Source organism: Rhinopithecus roxellana, chromosome 17 (assembly GCF_007565055.1).
Source record: "Rhinopithecus roxellana isolate Shanxi Qingling chromosome 17, ASM756505v1, whole genome shotgun sequence".
NCBI lineage: Eukaryota > Metazoa > Chordata > Mammalia > Primates > Cercopithecidae > Rhinopithecus > Rhinopithecus roxellana.
The window spans coordinates 47,246,048-47,264,352 of NC_044565.1; the positions used below are offsets into that span (position 1 = coordinate 47,246,048).

Genomic DNA, 18,305 nt, shown 5'->3' on the forward strand with positions numbered 1-18,305 from the left:
GCGTCCCTCCTCGGCTCTGACTCCACCCCTTCCCCGGAGCCTGGGAGGCGGGGCTGAGAACCACAGAGATGGCCGGGCCTCCGAGCCGCCCAGGGCGGCCGGAAGTTTGCGGGGCGAGGCGGGGCGGGGCAGACGCAGGCGGCCAAGGCCCGTTTCCGGCGGCGCCGCGCGTTTGCTAACCTCGGGTGGTCCTTAGGGAGGGTGAGTGGGCGCGGCGGGCGCGGACTCGGGTTGTCCTGGGTGTGAGTGATCGCTGGTCGCTTCCTGCGCCCTCCGGCCTTCGCCACTGGGGTCCCCGCGTCTCCCGGCCTCCAGTCGGGAAAGCGCGGGGGCTTTTTGCGGGGTCCTGAGCGCCTGGCGTGGGAGGTGGTCGAGCACAGCCGCCCTCTCCCTTGGTGGCGCGAGGCGGGCTTCGTTTGGCGGAGTCTCGCACGCAGCTCCCCGCAGACCCCGCTAGTGGCAGCTGCATCACCCGCGGGCCCCGGTGTCAGGGGCTTGAATAAGGCGAGCTCCAGCTGCGGCCTTTTCTCCAGGCCTGGGCCTACTCCCGGGGCCCTGACTCGCCCTCCTGCGAAACCGCCTTCTTCTAGAGCGCTCGCTCTGTTTACTGGCCTGGAAGGCCTAGGATAAGTGACAGTGGAGGAAAGAACGGTGCCTTGGGTGGGGTAGGCTGTTTGTCTTCTCTAAATTCTGGTTGTTATTCCGGGCTTTCCTACTGTCAGGAGCCAGGCGGAGGATCCTCCTCTGGTGGTCACTGCTGCTTGGGTCAGCCACCCTATGCCGGTGACCTGGGGTTTCCACCCACAAACCACTTTCTGGGTTACAAGCTGCCGTACGAAGACTCTTTTTCCCTTCCGACCTCCTGGGGGAATGCTTGGGCAGGTAGAGGGTCTGGGATCATTGGCTTAATTGAGGTGATGACATCCCTGTGCCTGGTTCCATCCTGGCGACAGGTGAGCTGGAGACTGGAATTTATGTACTTGAGGGCAGGGGTTTCCACGTCCACTCCTGTCTTCCCTACAGTTCGTCATTTTTGCTCTTGCCTGCTCCAACCTCCAGTCGCTCACTGCCTTCCCTTGCTGTCAGGGATTTACCCACACTGGTTCATCCAACCCCATTTCTTCTTGCTCCAGGCCCTTTCGCATGCTATTCCTGCTGCCTGGAGTGCTCTGCCCACCTCCATTACCTTGGCCGAGGTCCCTTTGGAAGTGACCCATTACACTGAGTCAGCGTTCTAGGCTAAGTGGCTTTCATAGTTCCCTGTGCTTCAGCGCTGTTGTGGTTGCAGTGTGCTTATTTGTGTGGTTATTTAACTCTTTCCTCCACCAGACTGCTTCGTGAAGGCAGGATCCCCGTGTCCACTACTGTATCCCCGTTACTCAATGCCTGGCACGTGGCGTCCACTCCTTACAGCTTTGCGGAGTGATTCACACACACAAACGGGGAACAAGAGTTCAGTGGGCCTCCTTCCCTCGAGTGCCGTGCCTGCTTCAGCCCAGCCCCATGTCCCTGCTAGAGAAATCTGGGGCTGGAGGTAAAGGAGCAGAGAGTACAGTACCCCCTTGATTAGCCTGGAAGTTGGGCTTCTGGCACCCTGACCTTTAATCCTTTCATAATTCCCAACAGGTCTCTCGGCCAGAACAAGTGGATGCCCACCCACCACTGAGCCTCATGGTAGGAAGCTTGACTGCCTCCTCCTCCTCGCTTGTCCTGTGAAGGCCCACCTCCTGCTCTGCCCACTGGGCCTGGGCTCAGACCCTACCTTGGCCCTTGCTGGGCTTAGGAAGGCCCCCTTCCCCCATCCCCAAGGTAGTGAGCAAAGCCCTGCCGAAACCAGGGCCTAACTGAGGCTCTTGAGGGGGGAGGGTGGTATGACCACAGTGGACTGGGTTCCTGCTCCCCGAGACTACCCCTCCCCAGAATATTAGAGGCAGAGGAGTCCTGCTGAGGTCTCACCTAACCCCATGGTGCGCCTGCCTGAGGCACGTCATGAGACAGTGCCAGAAGGGGGCTGGCACCCAGGGATTCCTGGGGTGCTGGTGTATGTCCTTTCAGGAGGTGGTAACATTTGGCGATGTGGCTGTGCACTTCTCTCGGGAGGAGTGGCAGTGTCTGGACCCTGGCCAGAGGGCCCTCTACAGGGAAGTGATGCTGGAGAACCACAGCAGTGTGGCTGGACTAGGTGAGGCTGCACCTCGGGGCCCTTCCCCTGCGTCATCAGTCAGCACCACCCAGCCAGGCTCCATTGGAGGCCAAACACTCAGACCCTTGTGGGCTCCATAGTGGGCTTGGACTCATGAGTGGTGTGCCCGGCTGGTTCCTAGCTTTGCCCATGTCATGGGGTTCAGCCCCCAGGGAGTGGGTGGGATTCTGGGAGTTAGTAAAGCCTCTTTTCCTAAGCTGTTAAATTGTGAGAAATAGAATCCAAACTTGAAATAGCTTAGACAAGAAAAGAGAAATTATTGGGTGGAAGAATCCAAGGCAAAGGTTGTACAACCAGAGCAAGAAGTGGCGGTGCCTACGCAGCTGCTGTGCAGATGCTGTCATCCCCGTGCCCCTCCTGTCCTGCCGTTAGTCTTCCTCTCTGAACTCCTCCACTGCCACAGGCAGCCACTACGGTGCTCTTTATGTCCGTGTCTGTATTCTCACAAGGTGTGTGCTGTCGTTAGATTGCAACTTGGTGAAGGGGGGTGTGTCTGACTTGGGCCTCACTGGGCCTCTTGCCTGTGACTAAGCTCTCTGCTGCATGGGACCCTGAGAGAGTGCCTGGGCTGGGGGATCAGGAGTGGAATTGATGGGGCATGGTTGGCCAGGAGCTTCTTGGGGTGTTGGACCAGGCCTGTACCCCTCTGTCTTGGCTAGGCTGGCAAAGTCCAGCTTTCTGTTTTGCCAGTCAGATAAGTGTACAGTGGGAGGCTATTGTGGTTTGAATTTGCATTTCTCTGATTTCTGCTGAGCTTGAGCCTATTTTCACACCCTCATTAGTTTGCCAGGTTCTTTGTAAAATATCTGCTCAGGGCATTTGTCTGTGTTCTAGGTCTGCTGTGTTTTACTGCGTTGAAGGTGGTGTTTCTTCATTCTGTCTAAGACGCCTTACGTTGTAAAAACATGTAATTATGTCCCCATCGTTATTTTAAGGAAGGTGGAATGCTACTGACGACGTGCATTTTTTTATCACTTGATTTTACTGTATGCTTTTTATTTTTTTTTTTTTTTTTTTTTTTTTTTTTTTTTTTTTTTTTTTTTTTTTTTTTTTTTTTTTTTTTTTGAGGCGGAGTCTCGCTCTGTGGCCCGGACTACAGTGCAGTGGCCGGATCTCAGCTCACTGCAAGCTCCGCCCCCCGGGTTCCCGCCATTCTCCTGCCTCAGCCTCCCAAGTAGCTGGGACCACAGGCGCCGCCACCTCGCCCGGCTCATTTTTTGTATTTTTAGTAGAGACGGGGTTTCACGGTGTTAGCCAGGATGGTCTCGATCTCCTGACCTCGTGATCCGCCCGTCTCCGCCTCCCAAAGTGCTGGGATTACAGGCGTGAGCCACCGCGCCCGGCCTACTGTATGCTTTTTAAAGAGCTCTCTTGGACTCATGTAGACCTGGCTTACCCTGTCTCACTGAAATAGAAAGGAAAGACGCATGTCCTGAGGGGACCTTTTTTTTTTCCCGAGACTGAGTCGTGCCCTGTTGCCTACCCTGGAGTGCAGTGGTGCGATCTCGGCTCACTGCAGCCTCTGCCTCCTGGGTTCAAGTGATTCTCCTGCCTCAGCCTCCTGAGTAGCTGGGACTGCAGGTGCCCGCCACCACACCCGGCTAATTTTTGTATTTTTAGTAGAGACCGTTTCACCATGTTGGTCAGGCTGGTCTTGAACTCCTGACCTTGTGATCCACCCGCCTCGGGCTCCCAAAGTGCTGGGATTACAGGCATGAGCCCCCACGCCCGGCCAGAGTAAGGGTACTTCTAATGTTTCTTCACAGCTTTTAGTGACCCACTCTCTGGGTTGGTTATCTGTGTCCATACTTTCCACATGATGGCAACCTGTGGGCCCAGCCATCAAGGGGTGCTGCAGCCTTTCGTAAGTGGTGATGGGGTTTTCTTCATCCTGTGAGGTTGGTGCTTGAGCGCTCTTGCTTGGCATATAGCAGCCATCCCTTTTAACAGTCCCATCTGCTGTGCCTGTTCCTCTCTCAGGCCCTGTGTGTACACAGTTGCTGAGTTGCCAGTAACTGGAATTGCACTCATTCCTCCAGCAGCAGTTTGCTTCTCCAGGTTCAAAGGTACAGCTGCTGTTCTTTTTCCATGGCTTCTGTCTATTTTTAACGTTCTGCTGCTGTGCCAAGTCACAGGGTAAACCTTTTGAAGACAGTGTAAAGAGCAGCTGAATTCAGCGTGTGTTGTATGATGGTGCTGGTGACACCTGCAGCAGTGACTGGGCCGCTGAGGCAAGCTCACGTGTGCACAGGCAGTGATGGCGTGTCACACAGCTGCCGCCTGGCGGATGACATCGGTTCCTAGATACGTCCAAGAGATAGGAAAGGGTTTTATAAAAAGACTATCTTAGGGCCGGGCGTAGTGGCTCACTTCTGTAATCCCAGCACTTTGGGAGGCTGCGGCGGGTGGATCACGAGGTCAGGAGATCGAGACCATCCTAGCCAACACAGTGAAACCCCGTCTACTAAAAATACAAAAATTAGCTGGACGTGGTGGCGCGTGCCTGTAATCCCAGCTACTCGGGAGGCTGAGGCGTGAGACTCGCTTGAACCCTGGAGGCAGAGCTTGAAGTGAGCTGAGATCGCACCACTGCACTCCAGCTTGGCGACAAAGTGAGACTCCGTCTAAAAAAAAAAAAAAAAAGAAAAGAAAAAAAAGAAAGGACTGTCTTAGAATTTATCAAATAGGATAAATTCCAGGTTAGTTTTGTGTATTATAAATCACTGTTTCAGCCGGACATGGTGTTGCACGCCTGTAGTCCCAGCTACTGGGGAGGGTGAGGAGGGAGAATTGCCTGAGCCTAGGAGGTCAAGGTTGGAGTGAGCTATGATTGTGTCACTGCAGTCCAGCCTAGGCAACAGAGTGAGACCCTGCCAAAAAAAAAAAAAAAATCTCTGCTTCTTTCGTGTTTGTTAACTTTGCTAGGTCAGAATTTTTTTTTTTTTGAGATGGAGTCTTGCTCTGTCACCCAGGCTGGAGTGCAGTGGCGTGATCTTGGCTCACTGCAAGCTCCGCTGCCTCTTGGGTTCACGCTATTCTCCTGCCTCAGCCTCCCGAGTAGCTGGGACTGCAGGCGCCCGCCACCACGCCCGGCTAATGTTTTTTTTTTTTTTTTTTTTTGAGACGGAGTCTCGCTCTGTCGCCCGGGCTGGAGTGCAGTGGCCGGATCTCAGCTCACTGCAAGCTCCGCCTCCCAGGTTTACGCCATTCTCCTGCCTCAGCCTCCCGAGTAGCTGGGACTACAGGCACCCGCCACCTCGCCCGGCTAGTTTTTTGTATTTTTTAGTAGAGACGGGGTTTCACCGTGTTAGCCAGGATGGTCTCGATCTCCTGACCTCGTGATCCGCCTGTCTCGGCCTCCCAAAGTGCTGGGATTACAGACTTGAGCCACCGCGCCCGGCCTTTTGTATTTTTAGTAGAGACAGTGTTTCACTGTGTTAGCCGACGGTCTCATTTCCTGACCTCGTGATCCGCCTGCCTCGGCCTCCCAAAGTGCTGAGATTACAGGCATGAGCCACCACGCCCAGCCTGCTAGGTCAGATTTTAATGTAATTACTCAGGTTTTGCCTTATGGATTGTCTCTTTGAAGTTTTATTTAAAAGTTCTGTCTGGGCACGGTGACTCATGCCTGTAATACAAGCACTTTGGGAGGCCAAGGCGGGTGGATTGCCTGAACTCAAGAGTTCAAGACCAGCCTGGGTAACACAGTTAAACCCTGTCCCTACTAAAATGCACACAAAAAATTAGCTGGGCATGGCAGTGTGCGCTTGTAATCCCAGCTGCTTGGGAGGCTGAGGCAGCAGACTTGCTTGAACCCGGGAGGCAGAGGTTGCAGTGAGCCGAGATTGTGCCACTCCACTCCAGCCTGGGTGACAGAGCGAGACTCTATCTCCAAGAAAAAAACAAAAGTTCTTCCCTGGCTGGGCGTGGTGTCTCATGCCTGTAATCCCAGCACTTTGGGAGGCCTAGGTGGGCCGATGACCTGAGGTTAGAGTTTGAGACCAGCCTGGCCAACATGGTGACACCCCGTCTCTACTAAAAATACAGAAATTAGACACGCATGGTGGCAGGCAGTTGTAATCTTGGCTACTCGGGAGGCTGAGGCAGGAGAATTCCTTGAATCTGGGAGGCAGAGGTTGCACTGAGCCAAGATCATACCAGTGCACTCTAGCCTGGGTGACAGAGTGAGACTTGGTCTCAAAAAAAAGTTCTTTCCTCCTCCAAGGTCACTGAGATGGGCTTCATTTCCTCCTGTGAATTTTACGGTTTCTATTTCTCATCCGTATCCCAGCTCCACATTTGTGTTGGGGTTACGTAAAAATTCCTGTTTTATTTTGTCCAAACAGTTGTTTTCCCCAACATCATCTATTAAACAGTCTCCTTGGCCAGGCACAGTGGCTCATGCCTGTAATCCCAGCACTTTGAAGTAGGCTGAGTTGGGCAGATCACTTGAGGTCAGGAGTTCGAGACCAGCCGGGCCAACATGGTGAAACTTCATCTCTACTAAAAATACAAAACTTAGCTGGGTGTGGTGGCCCGTGCCTGTAATCCCAGCTACTCAGGATGCTGAGAGAGGAGAATTGCTTGAATCTGGGAGGCTGAGGTTGCAGTGAGCCGAGATCATGCCACTGCACTTCAGTCTGGGCAATAGAGCGAGGCTCTGTCTCAAAAAAAAAAAAAAGAAAAAAACATGTGCTTTTCCTGTTGACATGCGGAGCCACCACTTTCATCTATGAAATGGGGTGTTTCTGAACCCTGTTCTCTTCCCTGAATCTCTCTTGTGGGCCAGCTTCCTGCTTTTGTTTTTTTTTTTTGTTCATTTGTTTTTGGCTTTTTTTCAGATGAAGTCTCACCCTGTTGCCCAGGCTGGAGAGCAGTGGTGTGATCTCGGCTCACTGCAACCTCTGCCTCCCAGGTTCAAGCAATTCTCGTGCCTCGGCCTCCCGAGTAGCTGGGATTACAGGCATGTGCCACCATGCCCAGCCAAGTTTTTGTATTTGTACTAGAGACGGGATTTTGCCATGTTGGCCGGGCTGGTCTGGAACTCCTGACCTCAGGTGATCCGTCCACCTTGGCCTCCCAAAGTGCTGGAATTACTGGCGTGAGCCACCACACCTGGCCAGTTTGGCTTTGTTTTTTATTTTCGGGTGGTTTTTGTTTTTTGCTTTGGTTTTATAGTGTTTCTTAATACTACAAGAATACTAAAAGAATTAAACTCGCCCGTTTAATTCTTTTTTTTCTGGGACGGAGTTTCACTCTTGTTGCCCAGGCTCGAGTGCAATGATGTGATCTCGGCTCACTACAACCTCTGGCTGTTGGGTTCAAGTGATTCTGCCTCAGCCTCCTGAGTAGCTGGGATTACAGGCATGTGCCACTATGCCCAGCTAATTTTTATATTTTTAGTAGAGATGAGGTTTCACCATGTTGGCCAGGCTGGTCTCGAACTTCTAACCTTAGGTGATCTGCCCACCTTGGCCTCCCACAGTGCTGGGATTACAGGCGTGAGCCACCGCGCCCAGCTGCATACAAATTTTAGAATAAGTTGAATTCCTAAAAAATGCCACTGGAATTTTTATTGGGAGTTTTTTGAAACTGTTTTCCGTCAATGTAAAAGTGTTGATTTTTTTGCTTTGTGAATGTATTTTTAGCTGATTATTGCTGTAGTACAAAAATGCTGTTGGTTCTGAAGAATGATCTTACATCTGGCAACTTTGTGGAACTCCCTGGGTAAATCACTGTTGCTTGGTGATTCTGCTGTTTTCCAGCAGGAGGATTCCTGCAAATAAGAGTTTGGCATTTTCTCTCCCAGCCCTCACTCCTCCCATCTCTGCCTTTGCAGTGGCCAGCGCAGTGTTAAACAGGACCCTGTGGGCATGTTGTGTTCCTGATTTTAAAGGGAATGCATCCACATAACCACAGAAATTGACCAAGGAGTTTTGTTTTTTCTTTTTAATCATAAATATTGAATTTCAAGTTCTTTTTCTGCATCATTTGAGATGCATAATTTATTTTCTTTATTAATGCAGGAAATTACATTGCTATATTTTCTTGTATTCCTGAAATAAACCTTACTTAAATCATGATATTTATATATAAATTCTGATACACCTTTGAATTCAGCTAGCTAATATTTTATTTTGGATTTTTGTATTTCTGTTGATAAGTGAAACAGATACATACATACATATATATGAAATTATATATATATGTATATATATATATATATTTTTTTTTTACGACGGAGTCTTACTCTGTCAGCCAGGCTGGAGTGCAGTGGTGCGATCTCGGCTCACTGCAAGCTCCGCCTCGTGGGTTCACGCCATTCTCCTGCCTCGGCCTCCCGAGTAGCTGGGACTGCAGGCGCCCGCCACCACGTCTGGCTGATTTTTTTGTATTTTTCGTAGAGACAGGGTTTTACTATGTTAGCCAGGATGGTCTCGATCTCCTGACCTCATGATCCGCCAGGCGTGAGCCGCTGTGACCAGCCTATAACTTTCTTTTTGTGTTTTGTCTTTATATGGTTTTGACATGTTTGATAAATGGCATTTGGCATACAAGTAGAACTTGGTGGAACTAATCTATAAAACCATCTGGTCCTTGGGCTTTTGGGGAAGGAAAGTCTTGGATAAGCATTTATGCATTTATATTTCCTTTTTCTTTCTTTTTTTTTTTTTTTGAGACGGAGTCTCGCTCTGTCGCCCGGGCTGGAGTGCAGTGGCCGGATCTCAGCTCACTGCAAGCTCCGCCTCCCGGGTTTACGCCATTCTCCTGCCTCAGCCTCCCGAGTAGCTGGGACTACAGGCGCTCGCCACCTCGCCCGGCTAGTTTTTTGTATTTTTTAGTAGAGACGGGGTTTCACCGTATTAGCCAGGATGGTCTCGATCTCCTGACCTCGTGATCCGCCCGTCTCGGCCTCCCAAAGTGCTGGGATTACAGGCTTGAGCCACCGCACCCGGCCTATTTTCTTCCTCTTTGAGTTTGATGTGTGTGGTATTTGTTTGTTTTACTTTTTTAGTTTTTTGAGACAGAGGTTCGCTCTGTTGCCCAGGCTGGAACACAGTGGCTTACTGCAGCCTGGACTCCCTGGGTTCCAGTGATCCTCCCACCATGTTGGCCAGGCTGGTCTCAAACTCCTGACCTTCAGGTGATCCATCTGCCTTGGCCTCCCAAAGTGCTGGAGTTACAGGTGTGAGCCACCACACCTGGCCATTCTCAACTTCTTGAACTTATTATTTATCTCATTTGTGTTTTAAAATACTCATTTCAGGCCGGGCGCGGTGGCTCAAGCCTGTAATCCCAGCACTTTGGGAGGCCGAGACAGGCGGATCACGAGGTCAGCAGATCGAGACCATCCTGGCTAACCCGGTGAAACCCCGTCTCTACTAAAAATACAAAAAACTAGCCGGGCGAGGTGGCGGGCGCCTGTAGTCCCAGCTGCTCCGGAGGCTGAGGCAGGAGAATGGCGTGAACCCGGGAGGCGGAGCTTGCAGTGAGCTGAGATCCGGCCACTGCACTCCAGCCCGGGTGACAGAGCAAGACTCCGTCTCAAAAAATAAATAAATAAATAAATAAATAAATAAATAAATAAATAAAATAAAATACTGATTTCTAGTAAGTGTATCTAAAAGTATAAAATTTTTCTGGGCATAGTGGCATAGGCCTATTATCTCAGCTACTTAGGAGGCTGAGGCAGAAGGATTGTTTGAGCCGAGGAGTTTGAGGCTAGCCTGGGCAACATAGCGAGACCACATGTCTACAAAGAATTTAAAAATTAGCTGGGTGTGGTGTCACCCACCTGTAGTCCTAGCTACTCGGTAGGTTGAGGCGGGAGGACTGGTCTAGGGTATAGTGAGCTCTGATGGTGCTACTGCACTCCAGCCTGTGTGACAGAGCAAGACCATGTTTCTAAATTACATTTTATCTTTACATGCTGCTTGGGCTGCTTCCTATAAATTCTGACTCATAATAAATATGGTTGCCACTTAGTAATTTATTATGTAGTTTCCAAGTAGCTAATTGCATCTAAGCAACATTTTGTAGTCAATTTCATACTGAACTGCATTTGCCTGGGTGCATGTTCTGTGGTGCTGTACTTTCCTGTGTCTGTGACTCAGTGTGTGGCTTGACCCAAGGGCGTTTCTTTGTTCCACATGTACTTGGAGAGAATATGCATTTTCTGTTGAGTGTGGAGTCCTGCCTGCATCTGGGGGCTTGAGCTTATTGGCTATAGGCCTTTGGAATCTCTGCCTGCCTCTTTCCTTCCAGTTGGGGGAACCCTGAAGGAAGCTTCCAACCAGAGGCCTTGGCTGGCCCATGGATCACCTGCTCATCTCTGTACTGACCGGCACAAAGAGGGTACGGGGGCAGGTGGCCCCAAGAGGGCAGGGTGCCAGGTGGGCCCCCACAGGTCTCTGCCACCCAGTCTACGGAGAGGGAGGCAGGCCCTGAGGCATCCTTTGTGCAGGGACTTGAGGCTGGAAGGCCACTGGCTGAAGATTGGACCTTGGAGCTTTCAGATGCAAAATTTGCTCGTTTGTGTCCATTTGTCATTGTTTGTCATCTTACTTTGTAACCACCCTGGCCTCTTGGAGCATCTCTGCTCTGTGAACCGAGGGACAGGCCCGGCTCTGTTGAGTGAAACTTGGGCTTCTTCTCTCTCCTAAGTTCCAGGGGTAGAGGCGGACTGTCCTTTGCAGACTGGTGACAGGGTCACCTGGAGATTTTGGGAGTCAGGTATCCCTTGCTGTCTAGCCACAGGAGCTGGACAGATCTGGACAGAAAGGGCTTCTGTGTCCCCAGATTTTCACCACCCTTCACACCTCTCTCTCCCTGCAGGGGCTCTGCCTGTGCCTTGTAGCCCCCCTGCCCCTTTACATTTGGAAACTGGGGAAGGCTTAACCCTGTGCTGCACACTCCCTGTCATGCTGACACTGTCTTCTCTGCTGCACACACAGCAGGATTCCTAGTTTTCAAGCCTGAGCTGATCTCCCGGCTGGAGCAGGGAGAGGAGCCATGGGTCCTTGACCTGCAGGGAGCAGAGGGGACAGAGGCACCAAGGACCTCCAAGACAGGTAAGACTTAGACCCCGTCACAGAGAAGCCCTGGGGTGAGGAGAAACTGCAGGAGGGGCCTCACAACTGGGCAGCTGTGGGTGAGTCACGGGGGTTACGCTGGGATCCCTGGGAATGCCACTGGGGAAGCAGCATCCAGCACGTAGAAGGGAGCATAGACCCGTTGTGGGGCTGCCTTGGGAGACGCCAAACTGAAGAAGAGTCAAGACACAAAAACCCATGCATTTCCGCAAAAACAGAGCTTGTTTTTGAAATCATGTCACATTTTGTTCTATTTCTAATTTTACTCATACTTTTGTTAAGCAAAGATACAAACCTATGGATCCAAGTGAAGGGTTAAGTTTGGCATTCAGTAACCTCTCCTTAGGTAAGCATATTCGCTGAGGCAGCTCCCTTCAGGCCTTCTCAGGCTCCAGGAGTGCCTTACTTTCCTGTGGCTGCCGTAACAATGAACCACAAACTAGGAAGCTTAAAACAACAGAAATTTATTGTCTCACAGCCGTGGAGGCTGGAAATCTGAAATCGAGGGGTCAGCAGGGCTGTGCTCCCTGTGAAGGCTTTAGAAAGGATCCTGTCCTGCCTATCCAGGCAGCTGGTGGTTTTCTGGCAGTCCTTGGGTTCCTTGGCTTGTGGACGCATCCCTCACTCTGATCTCTGACTCCTTCACACGGCTGCCTCTCCCTGCATGTCTGCGATCATGTGGCCATCTCCTTAGAAGGACACCAGTCATGTTGGGTTAGGGGCCACCCCAGTGACCTCATGGTGACTAATTACATCTGCAACGACCGTGTTTCCAAACAAGGTCACATTCTGAGGTGCTTCAAGTTAGGACTTCAGCCTATCTTGGGGTCCTCAGCCCGAACCAGGGCACCCGCTGCCTCCAGCATGAGCTCCTGCTGGGCAGGCGCCTGGCCTGGTGCTCTGCTTCCCTGCTTTGCTGGTGTGCCACCCACATGACAAGGGAGATGGGTCTGCGTGCATCTCAACTGCAGAAAGGGAGCCCCTCCCCTCCCCTTCAGTTGCTGCTGGGTTGCCACAGTCACTCCTGCACATGGCAGGACCAGTCCCCACAGAGGCCACCGGCTTGGAGGGGCCTCGGGAAGCAAGTTGGACAGTCCAAAGTTGTGAAAAGCAGGGCATGTGGGGCCAGGTGCGGTGGCTCACACCTGTCATCCCAGCACTGTGGGAGGCTGAGGCGGGCAGATCATGAGGTCAGGAGATGGAGACCATCCTGGCTAACACGGGGAAACCCCGTCTCTACTAAAAATACAAAAAATAAGTTGGGCGGTGGCGGCGCCTGTAGTCCCAGCTACTTGGGAGGCTGAGGCAGGAGAATGGCGTGACCCCGGGAGGCGGAGTTGGCAGTGAGCCAAGATCGTGCTACTGCACTCCAGCCTGGGCGACAGAGCCAGACTCCGTCTAAAAAGAAAAAGTACAGGCTGTGATCTTCCTTCCATTCATATGACCCTAGGCAGCTTCAAAGGACAAGGAGGGTGTCTGAGCCTCTTTACACCCTGGGGTCCTTCAGCCACCCAGGAAGGCTGCATGTGGGAACAGTGGTCAGGAACCCTGGCCTCACTGGCTCTGCCGGCTACTCCCATGTTATCCTTTCTGCTCAGCCTCCCTGAGAAGGAGGTTCAGCTATAAGGTAGCCCAGTTAAAATCGAGCCGCCCATTAAAATATTTCCAACACGGACAGGAGAGTTTAAAGAGGGTGCTGTGGCAGAAAAGCCAGCTCCAGTTGGCAGAATTAGTTTAGTGGTTACATGTAGCAGGTGGTCCTTACTGTGATAAAGCATCAACCAAAAATATAATCCCACAGTAGGTGAGAGCTGTTGATTTACCCAGCACTTGCTTGCAGATCCGAGAGTCCAGGGCAGGGTTGTGGCCTCTTAGATAAAACAAGCAGCAGCGCAAAACCAGAATAAGGTGGAAATGCCCAGATATGTTACTTGTCTCCAGCTGGTACAGTCAGCATCAGATACTAAAGGATATTGGCCCAGAGCAGTGGGTGAGGGGCCAGGTCCCAGCTGTGCACCCCCACGCTCTTGACCACCACCATGCCCCCTGGTGGGTGGTTCCTGGCACCCACCAACAAAGCCTTGCTGTCAACCTGGCCCTGCTCTCTCTGCCACTGCTTTATCCTTTTTGAGATGGAGTCTCTGTTGCCCAGGCTGGAGTGCCGTGGCATGATCTTGGCTCACTGCAACGTCTGCCTCCCAAATTCAAGTGATTCTTGTGCCTCAGCCTCTCAAGTAGCTGGAATTACAGGCATGAGCCACCGTGCCTGGCCACCCTGCTCTCTTATCTTCACAGCAGGGGAAGGCTCGGGAGGAGTGCCAAGCGAGCCCTGTTGAAGGACAGGCATTCTGAGGTGGTGTGGTTGTGCAGGGAAAGAAGCACATGAGGACCAGGCCTAGGGATGCCTCCTGTCCTCACAGCCCTTGAGCGTCCCTGCTGCATAGTGAAGCTGAAACGGCTGCCTGCTGTGACTCTCCAGGACTGACAGGAAGACCTTTAGAGGTCCCTGGAAGCCGGAGACTCACCACTGATGATTAGGAGTGGGCAGGAACCGAAGCTTGAAGCCCTGTAACTGGGCGGTGCATTCATGTGGGGTAGACTTGGGCTGGCGATAGCTGTGGCCACGTGGTCGTGGGTGTGAACATGATTGTGTGGTGGTGGGGACCGTGGTTGTGATGACCATAGCCATGTGTTTTGGTTGCGTCCTGTCAGGGTTGTGATCACGGACATCAGGGAGATGTCTGACCTCAGTAGAGGTGCTCTCTAGGGTTACAGAGTAGGACAGAAGCCTGTGCTTACTTGGAGAGTCCAGAAAGAGCACAGATGTCTGGAAGGCCTCCTGGGGGCCTCCAGAAAGTTGCAGCCCCAGGGAAGAAGTCAGTGTGGTCTTGGGAGGTGACCACGCACAGCCCAGGGAGAAGCAGGGGAGGCGGCCAGGTGTGAATTGGCAGTAGCAGCCAGGAGGCAGCTGAGGGGGCTGGGTCCTGCTCAGAGAAGCCCACTGCAGGGAGTAGCCATGAATGGCCTAGGTGCCCAGTGCTTTTCTGAGCTCACCAAGTTAAGTCCCTTGGCAGCTCTTCCAGCCCCATTTTCCTCGTCACAATCCATGCCCTCCATTCAGAACTCCATTCAGAACTCAGACCCTGTACTGTTTCCTCACCAGCTGGGATGCTGGAGCCCCTGACCCCGCAGCCCATGGTAGCTACCCACCCTTCCGGTCTCACTTTGTCTTCTTTGCCTCTGTATGGACTTTGCCCCACACCAGTGCCCTGTAGGATGGATCTCTCTGCTCACAGACCCCAGCCCCGCTGTAGGCCGTGTTGCTCTCAGCACTCTGCCCAGTGCATAATGAACACTTCGTTGCTATTGAATGAGTGAACAAAGTAAAAAGCATGAAATGAGATCTGAGAACTGCCAAAGGCTCTACCTTCTCTTGCACGCTTCCACCTGGGGCCTCGCAGGGCTCAGTGCAGCCGTCCTGGGAGCCTTGTAGTCTTGTCATTTCTCTGAGCACAAGGCCTAAGGAACGTCTTTGTTCCTGTTTATTTCAGATTCTACGATTAGGACTGAAAATGAGCAGTCCTGTGAGGACATGGACATCCTAAAATCGGAATCCTATGGGACAGTCATCAGAATCTCCCCACAGGACTTTCCTCAGAATCCTGGCTTTGGAGACGTTTCTGATTCTGAGGTCTGGTTAGACAGTCATTTGGGCAGTCCTGGGCTGAGAGAGATAGGCTCTACCTTCCAGAATAACTGTTTCAATGAGGAGACTGTGGTTCCCAAGACCTTCATCAAGGACGCTGCCCAGGGATGTAAGGAGCTGGGAAGCAGCATCCTGGATTGTCAGCCTCTTGAAAGTCAGAGAGAGAGTGCAGAAGGGACGTCCCAGAGATGCGAGGGGTGTGGCAAAGGCTTCAGAGCCACTTCAGACATTGCTCTGCACTGGGAAATTAATACACAGAAAATTAGCAGATGTCAAGAATGCCAAAAAAAGTTATCTGACTGCTTGCAGGGGAAACATCCAAATAACTGTCATGGAGAGAAGCCGTACAAATGTGCAGAGTGTGGGAAAGTCTTCAGGCTCTGCTCGCAGCTTAATCAGCATCAGAGAATCCACACAGGAGAGAAACCCTTTAAATGCACTGAGTGTGGAAAAGCCTTCCGCCTGAGCTCAAAACTTATTCAGCATCAAAGAATTCACACTGGGGAGAAGCCCTACAGATGTGAGGAATGTGGAAAAGCCTTTGGTCAGAGCTCAAGCCTCATCCATCATCAGAGAATCCACACAGGAGAGAGGCCCTATGGTTGTCGTGAATGTGGGAAAGCCTTCAGTCAGCAGTCGCAGCTGGTCAGACACCAGAGAACTCACACTGGGGAGAGGCCCTACCCTTGCAAGGAGTGTGGGAAGGCCTTCAGCCAGAGCTCCACCCTAGCCCAGCATCAAAGGATGCACACTGGGGAGAAGGCTCAAATTCTAAGAGCCTCAGACAGTCCAAGCCTTGCTGCACATCAGAGAATTCACGCTGTAGAGAAACCATTTAAGTGTGATGAGTGTGGGAAAGCTTTTAGGTGGATCTCTCGCCTGAGTCAGCATCAGCTGATTCACACTGGAGAGAAGCCTTATAAATGCAACAAGTGTACGAAAGCCTTTGGTTGTAGTTCACGACTTATTCGCCATCAGAGAACTCACACTGGAGAAAAACCATTTAAATGTGATGAGTGTGGCAAAGGCTTTGTTCAGGGCTCACACCTTATTCAGCATCAGCGAATCCACACTGGAGAGAAACCCTATGTGTGTAATGACTGTGGAAAAGCCTTCAGTCAGAGTTCCAGCCTTATTTACCATCAGAGAATCCATAAAGGAGAGAAGCCCTATGAATGCCTCCAGTGCGGAAAAGCCTTCAGCATGAGCACACAGCTTACAATACATCAAAGGGTTCACACTGGAGAGAGGCCCTATAAATGTAACGAGTGTGGGAAAGCCTTCAGTCAAAACTCAACCCTTTTCCAGCACCAGATAATTCATGCAGGAGTGAAGCCCTATGAGTGCAGTGAATGTGGAAAAGCCTTCAGCCGGAGCTCGTATCTTATTGAACACCAGAGAATACATACTAGGGCCCAGTGGTTTTACGAGTATGGGAATGCCCTGGAAGGGTCCACCTTTGTGAGCCGTAAAAAGGTAAATACTATAAAGAAACTGCATCAGTGTGAAGACTGTGAGAAAATATTTAGGTGGCGTTCACACCTAATTATACACCAGAGAATTCACACTGGGGAGAAGCCTTATAAATGCAATGACTGTGGCAAAGCTTTTAATCGGAGCTCACGGCTTACCCAGCATCAAAAAATTCACATGGGATAAACCACTTACGTATAAATGTGTATATATGTGAATAAACCTACAGCCTTAACTTACTTATTTTATATGGGATCATTTATACTGACAAACATGTAGAATGTTGGTAAAGATTCAGAATTACTCTCAAAAAAATCCAACATAAGGCCGGGCGTGGTGGTTCACGCCTGTCATCCCAGCACTTTGGGAGGCCGAGGTGGGTGGATCACGAGGTCAGGAGATCAAGACCATCCTGGCTAACACAGTGAAACCCCGTCTCTACTAAAATTTAGCTGGGTGTGGTGGCGGGCACCTGTGTTCCCAGCTACTCGGGAGGCTGAGGCAGGAGAATGGCATCAACCCTGGAGGCAGAGCTTGCAGTGAGCTGAGATCGTGCCACTGCGCTTCAGCCTAGGCAACAGAGCGAGACTCCGTCTCAAAAAAAAAATCCAACTTCATATAAAATGCATGTTAATTTGCTGAAATGTTTGACCTTAACCTGTTCAATAAAGCCTGTATCCCTCACACCCAGGGTGCAGTCTGCAGTTTGAGTTCACAGGTCCCTGTGAAGGAGGAAGCAGCACAAGGAAGGCTCTACAAACACTGCTAGACTTAGTAGGTTAAAATAATTTACCTCAACTGTTTCCCCTTAAGGATCAATGGCTCGGCTGGGCGCGGTGGCTCAAGCCTGTAATCCCAGCACTTTGGGAGGCCGAGACGGGCGGATCACGAGGTCAGGAGATCGAGACCATCCTGGCTAACATGGTGAAACCCCGTCTCTACTAAAAAATACAAAAATCTAGCCGGGCGAGGTGGTGGGCGCCTGTAGTCCCAGCTACTCGGGAGGCTGAGGCAGGAGAATGGCGTAAACACGGGAGGTGGAGCTTGCAGTGAGCTGAGATCCGGCCACTGCACTTCAGCCTGGGCGACAAAGCAAGACTCCGTCTCAAAAAAACAAAAAACAAACAAAAACAATGGCTCACACTGGCTTCAACAATAAGGAAATGCATTAGCTCATGTTGGAGGAGGTCCAGGAGTGCCTAGAATTCCAACTTCACATTAGATCCTTATCTTAGAACTTAACCCAGCCACCCAGGACCAAACGGCCCAGCCCTATCCCCTTCTTCAGAGAGGCAGGCTGGGCTAGCAGGTACACACCATCACTGCTGGTGCGGTTGGCATTCATGGAGCACATACCAGTGCCAGGCACAGAAGCAAGGTGTCACAGCACGGGTTCTGAGGTCACACTTGTGCCCCAGGGGCTTGCTGTGTGACCCAGGACATCATTGCCCTCCCTGAAACTCGGAGCCTTATTTGTGTATCTGAAAACATGCACTGTGAGAGGGCACTGAGAGGAAACAATGTAGAACACGTCTCACCGTGCCTGTCAGAGAACGAGCACTCAAGTGAATGCTAGTACACCCACCCCTGTCCATGCCAGTGTCTCCAGCACACCCATGTGTGCACAGACCCTCAGGCTGATGACTATCTTGTACCGGCGCAGTTGCCCCACTTTTTTTGCGGGGGGGAGGGCAGAATGTGGTAAGGAGGAAATACAGTGGAGAAAAAGAAAAAATGGGCCAGGCATGGTGACTCACACCTGTAATCCCAGCACTTTGGGAGGCCAAGGTGGGTGGATCACGAGGTCAGGAGATCGAGACCATCCTGGCTA

At 51.5% G+C, this 18,305-nt stretch overlaps 1 protein-coding gene across 17 annotated transcripts; it reads left to right on the forward strand.

The window, feature by feature from the left end:
- The first annotated feature begins 50 nt into the window (after nucleotides 1–50).
- On the forward strand, nucleotides 51–17,081 carry LOC104671649 (zinc finger protein 7). Of its 17 annotated transcripts, none has more exons than XM_030920618.1 (6): nucleotides 65–201; nucleotides 1,627–1,674; nucleotides 2,023–2,182; nucleotides 10,469–10,558; nucleotides 11,158–11,274; nucleotides 14,847–17,081. In XM_030920618.1, exons 2-6 carry the CDS (start codon nucleotides 1,672–1,674, stop codon nucleotides 16,658–16,660), a joined length of 2,184 nt encoding a protein of 727 aa, XP_030776478.1. In that variant the 5' UTR covers nucleotides 65–201; nucleotides 1,627–1,671; the 3' UTR covers nucleotides 16,661–17,081. The 17 variants fall into 17 exon arrangements, with proteins under 17 accessions (XP_010373486.2, XP_030776478.1, XP_030776477.1 ...); XM_030920622.1 differs by having other exon boundaries at nucleotides 66–201; nucleotides 2,056–2,182; XM_030920614.1 differs by lacking the exon at nucleotides 65–201 and adding an exon at nucleotides 220–953.
- The last annotated feature ends 1,224 nt before the right edge of the window (nucleotides 17,082–18,305 follow it).